Below are 16995 nucleotides of genomic sequence, written 5' to 3'. Positions count from 1 at the left end.
CAGCTTCAGTGCACAGCAGGTTTCTGGCCATCCTAGAGACTGTGAAACATAGTCTTAAACAGCAAGAAGAAAGTGAAAAAAAAAAAACCCAAATCATAAATCAATAAATCAATAAATGAATATGTGCTCTCCAGTTCGCCATGCCCCTGCTGGCCCATGCATCGCATATAGGTCTTCTCTGTTCATTTGACCTTTTCCATCCCTGATTTAAGATTGACAGACATGGTAACTGGATGAGTAGCTGGGGGTGGTGCTGGGAGTTGGGTAGGGGCACATAAAAGGTAGGAGAAGCCAGGGTGACTCAGGATCTGGTAGGTAGGTGGACTAGGTTGAGGGAGGTAGCTGTCATGTGAGGCGGGATTTTGTGAAGCACTGTATTATAATGCTTTAAAATTCTTTTTTAAAGTTCCTTTATTATTATTTTTGTGTGTAATGAGGTCTCTTATAGACCAATCTGGTTTCAAAGTCTTATGTGGCCAAGGATGTCACAGAACACCTGGTCTTTGTCCCTGTCCCTCCCAAGTGCTGTGATGACAGGCCCAATGACTTTATAATAACCTTTTAGGGAGGTCATTGTTTTTTTTTTTTTTTTTTTTTTTTTTTTGTTGGATGGGTGTACATGAATAAGTATAGTTTGTGAACTTAGAAATTAAAACAAAATTAATTGTTCTAAAGAACGCTCAAGCCTATAATCTGGGCACATGTTAATCATCTTAGCACTTTGAGGCTGAAACTGGTGGATTAGCAAGAATTTAAGGCCAGCCTAGGCGACATAGCAAGACCTTGTCTCAAAAGAACAAAAAGAAACAAAACACTGTCATTTGTAAACGAGTAGTCCTCTGTTAGAGACAGTTTCTGTAATTTCAAAGACTAGGATGCTTCCTGAACCTCATTAGAAATAGTATGAGAAATTATTGATCTTTTGATTTTTGATTACTGTGACTGCAGACTGTCTGCAGTATCATCTTAGATGTAAATATGGCAATACCTAGAGGTCAACTGTTACTCAAGAATAACTCATCATCAGTGGGACATTAGTTGCCTTGATGAGATTATTCCTAGTATGTGCATTAATAAGCCTTGGAAATACTCTAGGGGTTTTAGGTAAAACCTAAACAGTTGCCAGGTGTGCTAATGCATATATGTAATTCCAGCACTCAGGAGGCTGAGGCTGGAATTCAAAACCACCCAGGCAGCATAGCAAGACCATATCTCCAATTCACTCATTCCTTTTCTCTTCTTTTCTCTCTTTCTCTCTCCCTCCTTCCTTCCTTCCCTTTCAAATGTCTCTTGAAGAACTCTATTCTGCAAGTAGAAGAGAAAGGCATCTTTCTGAAGGAGCACAAGGAGGGTGGGTGGGGAGGTTCTGTCGGTCAGGGGAGAGATTCAGCAGGAGCGGAAGAAAGTTCCTCGTCTTCAGGTGCTGTGTGGAGGAAACCCCCAAGACCCTTCCTTCCACTTGTAATGCAGTGGACTGAGATTTGTTGTATCTAGGGTTTGTGTTCTTCACGATATGCTGCCTCTTAAACCTAGGAATGAAGTGTAAGCTATTCGTTGTTGGTACTGGCTGTGTTTTGTACAAGGGATGTAATATTGGAATAATAACCTTTAGTAAATGCTTAGTTGGATAGATGTCTAGTGGTTTGCACATGAGAAAATGTACAATGGAAACCAAAGTAGCACAGGTGAGGTGGATTGCTGGTGTGCATTCAGTTGAGTCTTGTCGTCCCTTTGTCTGCGTGGGATATATTCCAGGACATTCAATGGATACCTCAACCCTGAGGTAACACAACTTTGTCGTGTAATTTTGCTGCAGAGACAAGCAAACCTATGGCAAAGTTCCATTAGTAATTTAGGTACAGCAAGGTGTTGATAACAGCAGTATACGCTAGTAAAAGTTCCAGTAACATGGCTTCTCTTGATCTCTGTCAAAATACTCACTCTAGCCTTCTTGTGATCACACGACACACAGTGCCTAGTGGTGAGCTGAGTGACATAGGAGTTGGGGAGTATGATTTTTTTTTCTTTTTTTTTTTGGTTTTTCGAGACAGGGTTTCCCTGTAGTTTCTAGAGCCTGTCCTGGAACTAGCGGGGAGTATGATTTTTTAGTATAAACAATGTGATCCCACAATACTCGGTCCCTAAACCTTGGCCCCTGCCAAATGACTAGGGGGTGGTAGTGTGTGTGGTGTGGATGTGCAGACTAAAGAACAGGATTTCCTGTGGTTGACTGAAGACACAGAAAGTGAAGCAGGATAAAAAGGGACGTCTTGCTCATGGCTCTGAGAATGAAGATACTTTTAAAAAATAGTTTGGGACTAATATTTAAGTAAAAAGTATGCACATTCTATTGTGTGTCCTTAACAGACAATCCCATCGCTCCAGCTTTTCTCATCTGTGAAATTTGATAGTTCTTACGTCACAGGATCATTTTCAGAGTTGAATGAGTTAATATTTGCCAAGTGCCTGGTATATAATATTTAGTGTTAAGCATATGAAAACTGAAACCTGCCATTCACGTTTCCCTCCATAGAACATTAAGTAGCTTGTAACATACAAACACATCTCACCCCGAGGTTATACCAAATAACATTTATGTACTACCAGGCGTAGCTTTCTTCTGTGGGTGCTAGGAATCGAACTCAGGTCCTTGTGTGCTTTATAAGATGAAGTATCTTCTCTGGGGCAGATAATAAATCGAGCCATGGGCCACATTTCTTTACTCTCAAAGGGTCTCAGTAAGAGCCCAGCTTGAAGTACATGATGCCTTTTCTCAAACACCCGGGATCCAAGGTCCCAATCTACACAGAAACCTTGGTGTTTTTTGTCAACTTGACACAAAACTAGAGTCATCCAGGAAGAGGGAAGCTCAGATGGGAAAATGGCTTCATCTGATTGGCCTGTAGGTAAAAGTTTCTGGGGCATTTTTTTGATTAATGATGGATGTGGAAGGGCCCAGCCCGTCTCTCAAGTGCTGGGATTGTAGGCATGTGTCGGATCATCCTATGGTTCTGTGGTCTTTTTAGATTTCTTCCTGTTTTTATATACACAATACAACAGGCAGAATAAGTGTTTTTCCTCAAATACGACTCTTATGCAAGAATCTACAGGGCCTGTGTATTTATCATATGATTGGTACGCCGTTCCTCAATAAGTATTCCCATTCCCTCACTGAGGTGGGCCTGCTCGTCATCATGGCTTGTGCATCTCTACCTGGCTGTAATTCTCCAGCCTGCTCTGACTTGTTAGCAGATATAAATGGCAGTGCTCACTGAAATGAGAGCTCATTACTGTTTGAGTCACGTTGTCTGTGGGTGTAGATCTTAGAGCCTCATAGCCACAAAGACACTGGAGGAACTTTGTTTAGGGTTATATCCCCCACCAAATGCATCTGAAGTTTACAGGTAGTATTTTTGTTTCTTGATTGTGGCACAGTGCTTTCTTGCATTTAGTAGGCTTTTAATGGGTACTTGATGTTTATTAAAACTGTATTTGCCTTTTGCTTACAATGTGATGTTTGGAGTTACCTCCAGTAGGCCACTAAGTTCTTGTTAGCGGCTTTTCCTTCAGTCATGAATCAAATTTGCACTGAGTTTCCCTTCAGAAGGATTTGTTAAAAGGCAGGTCCTGAGCCTAGCGTGGTGGCACATGCCTTTAATCTTTACACTCTGGAGGCAGAGGCAGGTAGATCTTTGAGTTCAAAGTGAGCCTAGTCTACAGAGTTCCAGGACAGCTACAGATACACAGAGGAATCCTTTAAAAAAACAAAAAAACCCAAGAAAAACCAATAAGTAAACAAATAAATAAAAAGGGCAGATTGCCTGGTCCCATTCTTGGGGCCTTGATGCTATGGATCTGGTTTTGAGACCCACACGTTGAGAACAACCTGCTTCAAAGAAATACTCAATTATATCACAAGAAATGGATGTGAAGGAGACATCATCTTACTCTAGTATGTATACATTAGCTCTCAAACATCAAGTAACTGATTTTTCTTTTTCTTTTCTTCCTCTTTTCCTTTGTGGTATTGAAGGTCATATCCAGAGATTTGTCCATACTAGCAAGGGCTCTGCTGCTGAGGTCTCTTTTGTTGGAGGTAGCATCTGCTGTGTAGCCCAGGTGGGCCTCTTACTAGATATCTTTCTGCCTCTTCCTCCCAAGTACTGAGAATGTGTTAGCAGGCTTCAGTTTGTCTCCTCTCTGGCTGGGAAAGATAGCTGATAAAGTACATGAAGGCCTGAGTTAAGATTCCTAGCTCTCATACAAGAAAGCTAGGCTTGGTGGGCCATGCTTTAAACCCAGTATTGAGACAGAGATAGATGGGTCCCTGGGCTCACTAGCTAATCATCTTAGCCTAGGCAGTGAGCCAGGTTCCTTTATGAGACTCTGTCTCAAAACAGAAAGGTGAATGGCTTCTGAGGCATAGCACCAGAGGGTGACCTCTGGTCTTCACACTTCTGCTTGTAATACATTTTAGAAAAGACAGTGACATCCATCATCCTTGCTGTGTTCTCTTGATTAGAAGCAAGCCACAGGTTCTACCCTTAGGGAAGCAGAATTGACCCATCAAGGAGATACAAGGGTGTGACTCATTGGGAATCACCTTGAGATGTGTGTACCATACATTGAGAGAGAAAAATCTATATTGGGAGAGCTTCTAATTTTAGTGCATTGAATTTAGGACAGTGATTTTCAACCTCCCTAAGGCTGTGACTTTTTAATACAGTTCCTCATGTGGTGACCCCCAACCATAAAATTATTTCATTGCCTCTTCATAACTGTAATTTTGCTACTGTTATGAATTGTAATATATAAGATATCTGATATGTGAGCCCTGTGAAAGGGATGGTGACTGCAAGGTTGAGAACCACTGATGTAGGAGTTTATGGCTCTGTCAGACAGCATAGTCCAGCTCACACAGCAAAGTGCTCAGTTTCACTGGAGTGTTCTAAGATGACTAGTCTTATTGAACTCAGGATGTATGACTTAGACCTTCCCATTTATCAACTGTGCTGATCTGGTTTTATAGCCTCTTTATCTGTAAGATGGGAGACTGATAGTCCTTATATTAGTTTCCTTTCCTGTTGCTAGGATAAAATACTCCTGACAAAAACAACTTAAAGGACAAAGGCAGCAGGGGTTGGAAGTAGCTGCGCACATCAGATCCAGGACCGGGAGAAGAGGGATGGATGCTGTTGGTGCTCAGCTGGTGCTCTCCAGTCTACAGTCCAGGGTTCCCTGCCCAGGGAATGGCCAATGATTGAGACGACTTTTCCCACCTTAGTTAACATGCTCCCCACATGCTCAGAGGCCCATGTTCTAGGCGGTTCTAGGGTCTGTCAAGTGGCAATTAACATTGTCGTGTATACTTTATAATATTAAGTGAGGGAACCAATAAAATTGTCCTTTGGACACAAAGCAATACAAATACAATATGGTACTGTTAATAGGGCACCAGTAAAGGGAGCTTCCCATAATAATGTTAAAACATTGCTAGCAAGGGGACAGGAAAGATAGCTCAGTGGTTAAGGGTACAGTTCCCAGCATCCACTTGTTTGGCTCATAACCACATGTAATTCCAATTCCAGGGATCCAGTGCCCTCTTCTGCCTCTACTGGCATCTGTACCACGTGGTGCACATACACACACCAGAGCATCCGCACCACATGGTGCACATACACACACCGGAACGCCTGCACCACGTGGTGCACATACACACACCAGAGCATCCGCACCACATGGTGCACATACACACACCAGAGCACCTGCGCCTGATGCGGGTGTTGGGACCCAAACTCTTGTCCTCTGCTAGAGTAGTACATGCTCTTAACCGAGTCATCTCTCTAGCCCATGGTCCATGGCTTCCTTTTTGAGCTTCAGATAATTTGTGAACTGTGTAGAAACATTCTCTTTCAGGTCTGGTTTCTTTTACTTGATGCTGTGTGTGTACATTGACTACCTTCTCACCTTCTAGGGCACAGTTGATCTGACTTCGACTAAGTAATGGAGGGTAGGTCACATCTTCATTGGTTTTCTAGTGATGCCATGGGAATTGTTGTGCAGTAGGGTGGCTTTAGACAACATAAATTTATTTTCTCACAGTTCTGGAGGCTAGAAAACCAAGGTCTTGGAAGGGTCGCACTGTCTCTAAAATGCTAGGGGAGAATCCCTCTTCCTCAGCCTCTGATGGCTCTGGGTATTTCTTGGTGTGTGGCAGCATTTCCAGGCTTGGCCCTTTTCCCAAAGGGCCTCCTTCCTGTCTGCTCTGCTCCCCTCTCCCGTATCACAGTTTACGTCGTTCATCGTTTATCTTATCGTGCCTAATGATGTGTACTTGTTCTTCCACGCATCCTATCTCATATTAGATATGGACTCGATGAGCTCACCAAACACTGGTTTTATTGTTCTCCTGTCAGTGGTGTAGCACGGCCTCTGTCAGGGAGCACAGGTAGTCATAAATATTGTAGTCTACGGAGGAGGGAAGAGTGAATCTGCTTTGTTTCCCAGCTCAAATAGAAATATAAGAAAAGCTTTTGATTTAGGCAAAACATTGCTTAGAATATTTGTGGATTTCACTCAGACTGTGAAAATCTCTTACTGTAAGATAGGCATAATTGTTTTAGATGACATTACTGCGTTCTGTATGCAAATAAAAATGAGATGAGATGTAATGTAATAGCCATCCTGAGGGAGTGGCCTAGAAGCTCTACTTCAACGGGCATATTTATTTATTTATTTGTTTGTTTGTTTGTTTATTTTTGGTTTTTCAAGAAAGGGTTTCTCTGTAGCTTTGGAGCCTGTCCTGGAACTAGCTCTTGTAGACCAGGCTGGCCTCAAACTCATAGAGATCCTCCTGCCTCTGCCTCCCGAGTGCTGGGATTAAAGGCGTGCATTACCAACACCCAGCTCAATTGGCATTTTCATGAGACCTAAGGATTGGTGTTATTAGCATGACTTAGATTTACATGCTGAGAGTTTTGGAGGCACATTTAACTTTCTAGGGCAATTTAGTCTGTATTTAAAAAAATAAAAGCTCTCTGGGGAAGTGTAGAAATGAGCTGACTCCAGCAGGCTGAAGTGTTGAGGTGGCCAGTGCAGTTTTATGCTTTGTAGAGCAGGTGACCAGTGGCCCGTATGTGACAGTCCCAGTCCGAGGAGCCAGGTGACTTAAGGTGTCCGAAGCCTGTGGTGTGATACTGTTGCCAAAGGACACGAAGTGTTTTAGGAGCCTGCCTTGCTGAGGAACAGAGGCTTCTAGTCATGTTCCCTTCCATCTCGACCAGCCGCTGTGCTGGATCGACAACAGACTGGGCCTTCCGCAGCCGAGTCCCAGGTCTCTGAGCACCTGCTTTGGTGAGTGAAGCTGTAGTAGAACAAGGCCATGCTTATTTGCTTATGTATTTTGAGTGACTGCTTTTCTCTCAATGGTAGTACGGCATATTTGTTGCAGAGACCATTAATCCTCCAAGGCCTAAAGTGTTTCTTATTTGACTTTTAACTAAAAGCCTTCCAACCCTTGGTCTAGTGAACTGCACTTAGGAGGCAAACAAGGCCGAAGACGTTCGAAGAGGAGCCATAAAAGGTGCATGTATGGGAACAGATTGATGGAGGACTCTCATTGGTTAATAAAGAAACTGCCTTGGCTTTTTGATAGGGCAGGATTTAGATAGGTGGAATAGACAGAACAGAATGCTGGGAAGAAGGGAAGTTAGTCAGACGAGATGCCTGTCCTCTCTGAGACAGACGCCATGGATCCAGCCACCAGATCAGACATGCTGAATCTTTCCTGGTAAGCCACCACCTCGTGGTGCTACACACATCACTAAATATGGGTTAAAGCAAGATGTGAGAATTAGCTAATAAGAGGCTGAAACTGATGGGCCAGGCAGTGTTTAAATGAATACAATTTGTGTGTTATTATTTTGGGTGTAAAGCTAGCTGTGTGGGATCGGGTGGGACGAAAAGCAGGCCTGCCCGCCTCCGCACTACAACAGATGAAGGACAGGTTGCCGTGACAGGGAAGGCTATTGCCAGTTAGTTAAAGGCCTGTTATTTAGGCTCTTCTCTGCTTAACTTTGTAGAGCAAGTTGAAACACAGGATTCAGATATGGGGTTGAGGATTTATTAGTGTATAGAAAAGCTGACTAGCACCAGACTGCCCTCTTTTGGGAAGGGGTAAGCTTTGTTTGGTTCTTGGTAACAGAAAACACTTAAAAAGCCAGGTAATTCAGACTGCTCAGCTGTGGATCAGACATGTTCTAGGTTAGGTTACCTTTGGGTAGTTCCCTTGGAAATAGTCTCAGAGTCTGGTCTCCAATGCTTTTCCAGGCCCTGTAGACTGTGGAGCCAGAGTAAGCCAGATGTTATCTCGATGAGTTGGCTAAATTCACATTCTCTGGGGTGTACCAAAACATCCCAGTGCAGTGTCAAAGTGTATTTAACAAACGTGAGTCAACACCTGTGTCAAGCTCAGTTAGCACCTTTAATAGTGTGTGCAGGGTTTTCCTCGTGAAGTATTGTCGTTCTTACTCCTCTTGACTCGTGGGACTGCTAAGATTTGCTTAAATGGTGTGTGGCCGTAAGAAGCATTGGTGTAGGTGGAGAACACTGAGTGTTGTATAGGGCTGTTGTTTGCTGCCCTGGACTTGTACACTGATCTGAGTATAGGATACTTGAGCTCACTGACTACTATTGAATATCAAATTAGAATCGTAGAGGGTAAAATGGCCCTTTTGTCTTTATTTTATATTATTCTTAACTTATTCTGTGCTTCTGGAGTAGAGGTTTAAAGTGTCAGACTATAAAAAGAGGTTTCTCACACTGAAATGTTACCCATTAAAGACTTTCTTTGAGCTGGCAGTGGTGGCACAGGCCTTAACCCTAGCAAAGCAGGTGGATCTGTGAGTTTGAGTCCAACCTGGTCTACAAAGAGAGTTCCAGGACAGCCAGGGCTAGCTACATAGAGAAACCCTGTCTCAAAAAAAAAAAAAAAAACAAAAAAAAAAAACAAAAAAAAAAAACCAAACCAAAACAAAACCCCTTTTTCTTGGCTCTAATTGAAAATTACTCTGTTCATGAACAAGGCTCTTTGACAGTTTGGACACTGTGCCCATTAGATACTTGTGTTGTGCCTCAAACTATTTCCTTCTCACTTGAACTTCTTCCAGCCTTCGTCCTTTTCCAGCAGATGGGCCTGAAATGGGTGCTTTTCCAGTTTTTCTGGCCTCCTGGCTCCATCACATGGTCTGGGTACACTTTGTGAAGTGGAGGCCAGGACACTCCCACTGAGTCATCTGTGCGTGGAGTTGCAGATGCCTAGGCCTGGAGGCTTCAGGTGAGCTGTCAGTGCAGGTGCTTTCTTTCTGTGGAGCTTCTCTTGTGGTGATGTCTGTTATGCACTGTGTGGGTGAAAGCCTCATCACAGCACAGTTTGCTGAAAGTTTCAGTACGACTGCTTCAGTGAGTCTGTGAGAGTCTGGAGATAGCCCCGGAGCGTGACTCTGGCCAGTACAAGCAAGCCATGTCTTCATCATCTTCTTATTCTCTGCATCAAGTCTTTTATTCCATTTTGGTCATAATGGGCTAGAGAAGTGGAAGAATGTCACACAAAGAATTTGTTGAGTAGATATTTGGGTTACTGATTAAGCCTGTGCTAACCATATTTAATCATTTTCAGTTTCTGTTTTGTTCATGTTTTAGTACTCGAGGCATTGAAAATATTAGCTGACCAGGTGTTGGTGGCGCACACCTTTAATCCTAGCCCTTTGGAGGCAGAGGCAGGCAGATCTCTGTGAATTCGAGGCCAGCCTGGTCTATAGAACAAGTTCCAGGACAACCATGGTGGTTACAAAGAAACCCTGTTTCAAGAAGAAAAAAAAAGAAAACATTGGCTGTATAGTTGTAGTTAAACATTCTTTTTTTATTTTTTTGCTTTTCAGGACAGAGTTTCTCCATGTAACCTTGGCTGTCCTGCAACTTGCTAGCCTCGAACTTACAGAGATCTGCCTGCCTCTACCTCCCCAGTGCTGGAATTAAAGGCGTGTGCCACCATTGCCTGGAGTAGTTAAACATTATTGACTTTAAATGTCTTAAAAATCTTAGATACAACTTGATCTTAACTATATTAAGGTATTGATTATGTTAATTAATAAGGTATTGGTTGTATTAACTAAATTAAAAATATTAGCTATGACTGTTTACTGCTTATTTTATGTGTCATCATCATCATTTATGCCCTGGCAATGCTGAGCATGCATGGGCAGCCTTTTATGGCGGTTCTCCAGTTGTTCCTATCCTGGGCAGATGCTTTTGTTACTGTCATACCCAAGGTTCCAGTCTTCCTTTATGCTGTCTGTTCCTTTATGCGTTTTTTGGGTCTTCCTCTTCATCTTATCCTGTGCACTCCTCCAAGCAGTGCTATCATTCATTCTCATAACATGGCCGAAGTATCTCAAGCGCCATTCCTGTATCCTGTAGTTTGCTTCCTTCTGTAGATGGAGATGTTTCTTAATGTTATTGTTGCGCAGCCTATATCTTCGTGTGATGCCTAGAATCCTCCTGAGACACGCCATCTCAAACACATTTGACCGCTGTTCTGTGGAGCCTTTCATTGTCCAGGTTTCAGACCCCCAAACTCATTTTATGTATATGCTGAACTTACAGCCAGGGATTCCAAACATCGGCTAGGTGATTTTTATTTTATTATTACTATTATTTTGGTTTTTTGAGACAAGGTTTCTCTGTAGCCTGTCCTGTAACTAGCTCTTGACCAGTTTGGCCTCAAACTCACAGAGATCTGCCCACCTCTGCTTCCTGACTGCTGGGATTAAAGACGTGCGCCACCACTGTCCGGCTGTGCATATTCTTATCTTGCCAAATCTTTATGATAGTCCACTGAGTTAAGGGCTATCACTTTCAGTTCACAGGTGAATAAGAGAGAAAGGTCACTCAGAATTGTCCAGTAAAAGTTTTAATAATGGTGTGTGTGAGGTGAACAGGGATGTAGGAGATTGAGAACGTGCCTGCTCTGAATGTAATGGAGGCAGTATGCATATTGCCTGTCCTGTATAGTAACTATGACAATGAAGATGTGTGCACATATCCTCTCCTTTCTCTTAAGAGTGTCGCCTCAGTGCTCCACCACTCAGCTCTGTCCCTGGTCCATGTTGTGAGTGTCTTCACGGAAACGCCACAACATTATACAGTTGATTGACAGGGGAGAAAGGATGAGCGGATGATGGTCCTGGCAGTTTGGACTTGGTGTTTGTGAATGAAACAACCACGTTAGGGTAAACTCTGTGCTTTGGGCTGGCCTGTTTACTTTCTCTGTGGCCCTTGCCTCCTGCCATAAAGTAATACCTGACTGCTTAACAGTTTTGCCCCATTTACTCTAGTTTGTTGTCTAGAGGGGATAGCATAGAAGTAGATGTGCTCTTTGCACTGTTGTTTTTAAGAAATGCTGTCAGTTGTTAGTGAGTAAGGGTTAACTCTGAATGTTTCGTTTCTCAACAGTACAGTGCTTTGGATACCAACCCACTCTCTCTGTATGTCATGCATCCGTTTTGGAACACTATAGTGAAGGTAAGGTTATTAATGGTGTGCATTTTCGTTGAAACGAGTTTTGAGTATTTTAACCCATCTCACAGAGATTATTGCTGCCGCTCTCAGTTTACTCTTTGCAGGTCTGGTTATTGACCCTACGGCCTCATTCCTGCTGCCCCAGTGGTCCACACAGAACTGTGTCCTCAGCCTTCTTTTTACTTTTTGAAAAAAATTGTTTTAGATTTATTTATATTTGTTATTTTATGTGTATGAGTGTTTTGCCTACATGCATGTCTGTACCATGGGCATGGCTAGTGCCCTTGGAGGTAAGAAGGCATCAGGGCCCTGGATGGAGTTGTGAGCCACCATGGGGATGCTGGGAATTGAACTTGGATCCTCTGAAAGGACAAATGCTCGTAACCAGTAAGCCACTTTCCAGCCCCTTTTGCCTTTTTAATTTTTTTAAACCTTTTAAAGTTTTATGTGCATTTTTTGCATACATATCTGTGAGGGTGCCAGATGCCCTGGAACTGGAGTTACAGTTTTGAGCTGCCATGTGGGTGCTGAGAATTGAACCCAGGTCCTCTGGAAAAGTAGTCAGTGCTCTTAACTGCTGAGCCATCTCTCCAGCCCTCCCTCCCCACACCTTTTACTTTTAAAACAAGGACTCGCTGAGTCGCTTTGGACTTGGAATGCCCCTGCCTCACTGTCCTGAGTAGCTGAGATTACAGCCTGTGCTTGCAGGTCCAGCCAACAGTGTCTTTAGTAAGCTATAATAGAGGTGCTGCACTCACCCCTAGATATATACACTGTAATTGATCATTTCTATAAAAGGCCTTTGAAACATTCTAAAATAAGCTGAATATATATAAAGTTTGTGTATCAAAGAATCTTCTAAAGATAAGGAACAGGGAGGAGAAAGAAATGTTCATCTACCAGTTGGAGTTATAACACCTGCATATGCTCTTTCAAATTGACAGTTTTATGACCTAGTTTTGTATGTTGTGATATTTATTGAACAGAGCTTTATTTACTTATTTACAACTATTTTGAAAAAAACCACAGGTATTTCCTGCTTGGCTGGCTCCCAATCTTATAACCTTTTCTGGATTTCTGCTGGTTGTGTTCAATTTCCTACTTTTGACATACTTTGATCCTGACTTTTATGCTTCAGGTGAGAACTTTATTATCTTAATGCATAATTTAAAATGTCTTGAGTAGCAAACAGGTGTGGTTAGTTAGTTTCTATATCTAAGATGCTTATGTTTCTGAAAGTTTTGGATGTTAGAATGTTATATAAAATGTTGGGATTGTGGTTTTTATAATGTTAAATCTATTAAATTTAGATATGCTGTCTAAAAAGCAGCGAGGTTTTTGGCAAATAATGAATAATTAGAAGATGGGTGTTATGCATGCTTGTAATCTCAGCAATTTGCATTAGGGGCAAGAGGGTCAGAACTTCAGGACTAGCTTTAGCATATAGCATAAGTTCACAAACATTTTTTAAAAAGGATTTGCATGTAGGCAGAAACTTAGAATTCTGAAACTATCTAAGAATCAGTACCAAGTAGGGCCCACCGTGCCTACAAAGCCAGGAATGACCCTCTCCCATCTCTAGTCATAGAAGAGAAACTGCCTCTTTTCCTAAGGGAATACGTGACTCCTGATTTTCTCTGGAAATGGTCCTTAGCTGGGCCTTAGCAGCTTTCTGTTGTTGTCTTGTTGGGGGTGGGGTGGCGGACAGGTAATGATTAGACTCAGGACCTTAGACACACTAGACTTGTACTGTGTCACTAACTGTAAACCCAGCCAAGTTTTTCAAATTTTATTTTGAGGCAGGGTCTTACTAAGTTGCCCTGGCTGGCCTCCAACTTTCAATCCTCCTACCTTAGCCTCTTGAGTAGCTGAAACTACAGGCTTGAGTCCTACAGCTGGCCTTTTCTATTTTTTCCTCTTCCTTCCTTCCTTCTTTCCTTCCTTCCTTCCTTCCTTCCTTCCTTCCTTCCTTCCTTCCTTCCTTCCTTCCTTTCTTTCTTTCTTTCTTTCTTTCTTTTTTCTTATTGTCTTTTATTTTTCAAGGCAGAGTTTCTCTGTGTAGCCTTGGCTATCCTGGAGCTCATTTAATATACCATGCTGGATTCGAACTCACGGAGGCCTGCCTCTGCCTCCTAAGTGCTAGGATAAAGGGCATGCGCCACTACCATCTGGCTTCTAAAATACTTTTGACATTGGTCTGGAGCATAGCTTATTAAAACTGAGTTGGGACCTGCTAGCTTTTAATATTTTAGTTCTGCATTCAGAGTACATGGTGACGTAACAACTCCTCATTAACAAGTAGCAGCATTTCTCAGTGGCAGCAGGTGGAGTGGTGAGAGCGGTTGCAGTTGACCATAGTAAATAAAATCTTGGTTGTTTTCCTTCACAGCACCAGGTCACAAGCATGTGCCTGACTGGGTTTGGATTGTTGTGGGCATCCTCAACTTCGTAGCCTACACTCTAGGTAAGAAACTGGCAAATGCTTATTTAGTCCATGGCTGCCATATCAGCAAGACTAAGCATTCATTAAATATGCATTTTCTTCTATGCTTTACTCATTTTAACTAGGGTCTATTAATATCTTGTTCAAATTAATCATTTATATTTTTGAGTCTATGAAAAGCAGTGTCACTGCCAGGGATTCAGAATAAAATAGGGATTGCCAGGTGACTGTTTGCAGGCCAACTCTGGATAACTTTCTATTTTTGGAAGTAAGGTTTTTGTTAATGTTTTTGTTGTGTGTTTTATTTTTGTTGTTCAAGAAATTTTTAAGAGTTCTTTAGTAATTCCTATATATGTTGTATGTTTAAATCGTGTCAACTCCTCCCTCCTCAACCTTTCTTGGAGCCCCTTGCACATCCTCTTCCGAACTTGATGACCTCTTTTCTTTTCTAACCCACTGAGTCCAGTTAGTACTGTCATATGGGCATGGCTGTAGTTAGAGCCATCTATTGGCATGAGCAGCCTGCCAAGGACCATGCCTCTGGAGAAAATGGACTCTCCCTTAGCACAGCTTTCCCGGAGTACAGCAGTGTGCATTTCCTTATGTGCTGTCCATGGCTGCCTTCCTGCAATAAAGATCCATTGAGAAGTTACAACAGAGTCTCACAAAGGGTATGGCCCACAAAGCCAAAGTATCCATTATTTGGCTTTTACCACAAGATTTACCAGCTCTTGGAGTAAGACATTGTTGCCTTAAGTTTGGCAAGAAATCTGGACATAGAAATTAAGAGTGAGTGTTCTTGTTTACTGTTGCAACCTAAGTTTCTAGAACATTGCCTGGCACACAGGAGCAGTTCAGTATCTGGTTTTCAAGTACATGTGAAGTAGCAGACCTGAAGCTCAAGCTGTCTGAGTCTTTTCAAATACAAAGAGTTTGTTTTCAGAACCAGTGTGACGTGGAACATCAGTGCTGACATGGTGGGTGGGAGAACTGTAGGAGTGAGGAGATCAGGAAACCTTAGGTAAAGGCTCTGTGATTGGATAGAGGCTGTATAGAATTGTTGAAAAAGGTGAGCAGGTTTTAAAATGCTGCTAAGGGAGTTCATTGCCGAGGGCTGCCTTGAGGACTAGGGAAAGACGAAGAGACCCGTGAGCTCTTTCTGCCAGCAGCATTTCTCATGAGCCTTGTCAGGCCCCGTGTTCCAGTTGTCTCAGGTCCACGGTTTCTGCAGATACTGACACAAGCCATTTGTTGCAGAACTAGTCATGAACTAACATGGGGAGCTTATAATCTTTAGTAAGTGTGACTGTGCAAGTATTGCAAAAATTATTTGGTACTGTAGTAGTTTTGGTAGTTTTAAACATGTCTTTTATAATAATGGACTATCCTATAAATCACCATTCTGAGGAAAAGATTATATTCTGAAACATACTCAGACCCAGTGTAGCGAGCTGTAATGAAGTCACTGAAAAAGTGCACAAAAACTGATTAATGTGTGTCTGTGTATTTGATGGTTTAGCCATATGAGTTAAACAGAAATTTAAAGAATTGTTAAGCCAGTGAATAAGAGAAAGGGTTTTTGTTTGTTTGTTTGTTTGTTCCTAGATATTTCAGCCATATGGAAGCAGAAAAGAATCCCAACCCCATGAGCCCCACACTCCTGCCCTGCTGGTCTCCTGCTTCCCTCTGTGTATCTTTGTAGGAGCACCGCTGCTCTCCTGGTGCCCAGGCTAGAAACCTGGGCAGTTGTCTTCTTGGGTCTTCATCTTATGTATTCTCTCATTTTTACTTGTTTGGTTTTCTTTGAGTTTCCCTTGTGGCTCAGTGACCTCCAACTTGATATCCTTCCTGTCACCTGAGTGGAAGTCAGCACTCCCGCACCCGGGTTCTCTCTCTTTGGTATTGTTCCACCGCTTCTCATCCCATTGTACTCCATCCCTATCTAGGCTAACTAGGGACTAGGGTCCCCGTCTCCAGCCTGTCAGTCCCACTGTTTCAGCGAACCTTCCTAAAGCATAACATTTTCTCTTGTCCTTTTCTATTCATACATCTTTTAGTTGCTCTCTCTAGTCCCTAAAATTTTTGAAGTGGCTCAAATCTCTTGTTAGAGGTTTTTGTTTTATGTGTTTTTAATAGAGAACCAAGTGTGTGGCTTACTTTTTTCTTTTATAATGTATGAATGTTTTACCTGCATGTATATATGTGCACCATGCATATCAAGTGTCCCAGGAGGCCAGATGAAGGCATCAGATCTAGAACTGGAGTTAAGGATGGTCGTGAGCCGCCATGTGGATGCTAGAAACCGAACCTGGGTCCTCTGCAAGAGCAGCAAATGCTAAGTCATCTCTCCAGCTCCTCTTCTAGCCTTCTGATACTGCCTTCACATACTGGCTTCCAATCAGACTATATACTACTTATATTTTCTGAGTGTGAGTTGTGCTCTTTGGCACCCAGGGCTTCTGCTGTGCACTGTGGTTTCCATCTCAGCGCAGGTTGCTGATAGCACTCCTCTCCTGAAATGGCATCCTCCTATATCTCTTACCTGCTGAGATCCAATTCAGTTCTACGTCCCCACTCACATTTCATCTCGCTCTAAAGGCCAGTCTAGATCTTCTGAAGGGAACCCTTGTCTTTTTTGTCCTCTTTTGTAACACCCGATTCTGTGTTACCCCCTTGGTACAGTTCGCGCGCCACTGTACCATACGCAAGTCGGACAAGGGGGCCTGCAGATTGAAAGAACACACAAGAGACCTGGGTCATTTGAAAGGAGATCAGCCGAATGCTGTTTATTCAACTTTGGGGAAATCCTTATATACCTCGCTGCTGCGCAAGGATTTCCGCCCAGGCAGGTGGGAAATTACCACACCAAAGATGGAGTCAACAATGCCCTACAGCTAACCAGGCAGGGCAGAGGGAGCACAGGAACAAACAGAATGTTTTAGTTAGCTGACCAGAAAACTGTCCTCAAGATGAAC

General features: G+C 42.7%; 1 protein-coding gene across 1 annotated transcript in view; it reads left to right on the top strand.

The window, feature by feature from the left end:
- Selenoi (selenoprotein I) overlaps nt 1-16995 on the top strand; it is a 35164-nt gene that overhangs the window by 4907 nt on the left and 13262 nt on the right. The window contains exons 2-4 of the mRNA XM_038318544.1: nt 11512-11580; nt 12607-12715; nt 13967-14041. Of these exons, the coding sequence (XP_038174472.1) occupies nt 11512-11580; nt 12607-12715; nt 13967-14041 (253 nt within the window). The remainder of the gene's footprint in view (nt 1-11511; nt 11581-12606; nt 12716-13966; nt 14042-16995) is intronic.

Source organism: Arvicola amphibius, chromosome 2, assembly GCF_903992535.2.
Source record: "Arvicola amphibius chromosome 2, mArvAmp1.2, whole genome shotgun sequence".
Lineage (NCBI taxonomy): Eukaryota > Metazoa > Chordata > Mammalia > Rodentia > Cricetidae > Arvicola > Arvicola amphibius.
Note: the sequence above shows the minus strand (reverse complement) of the source record. Positions and strands in the feature narration are given on the sequence as shown.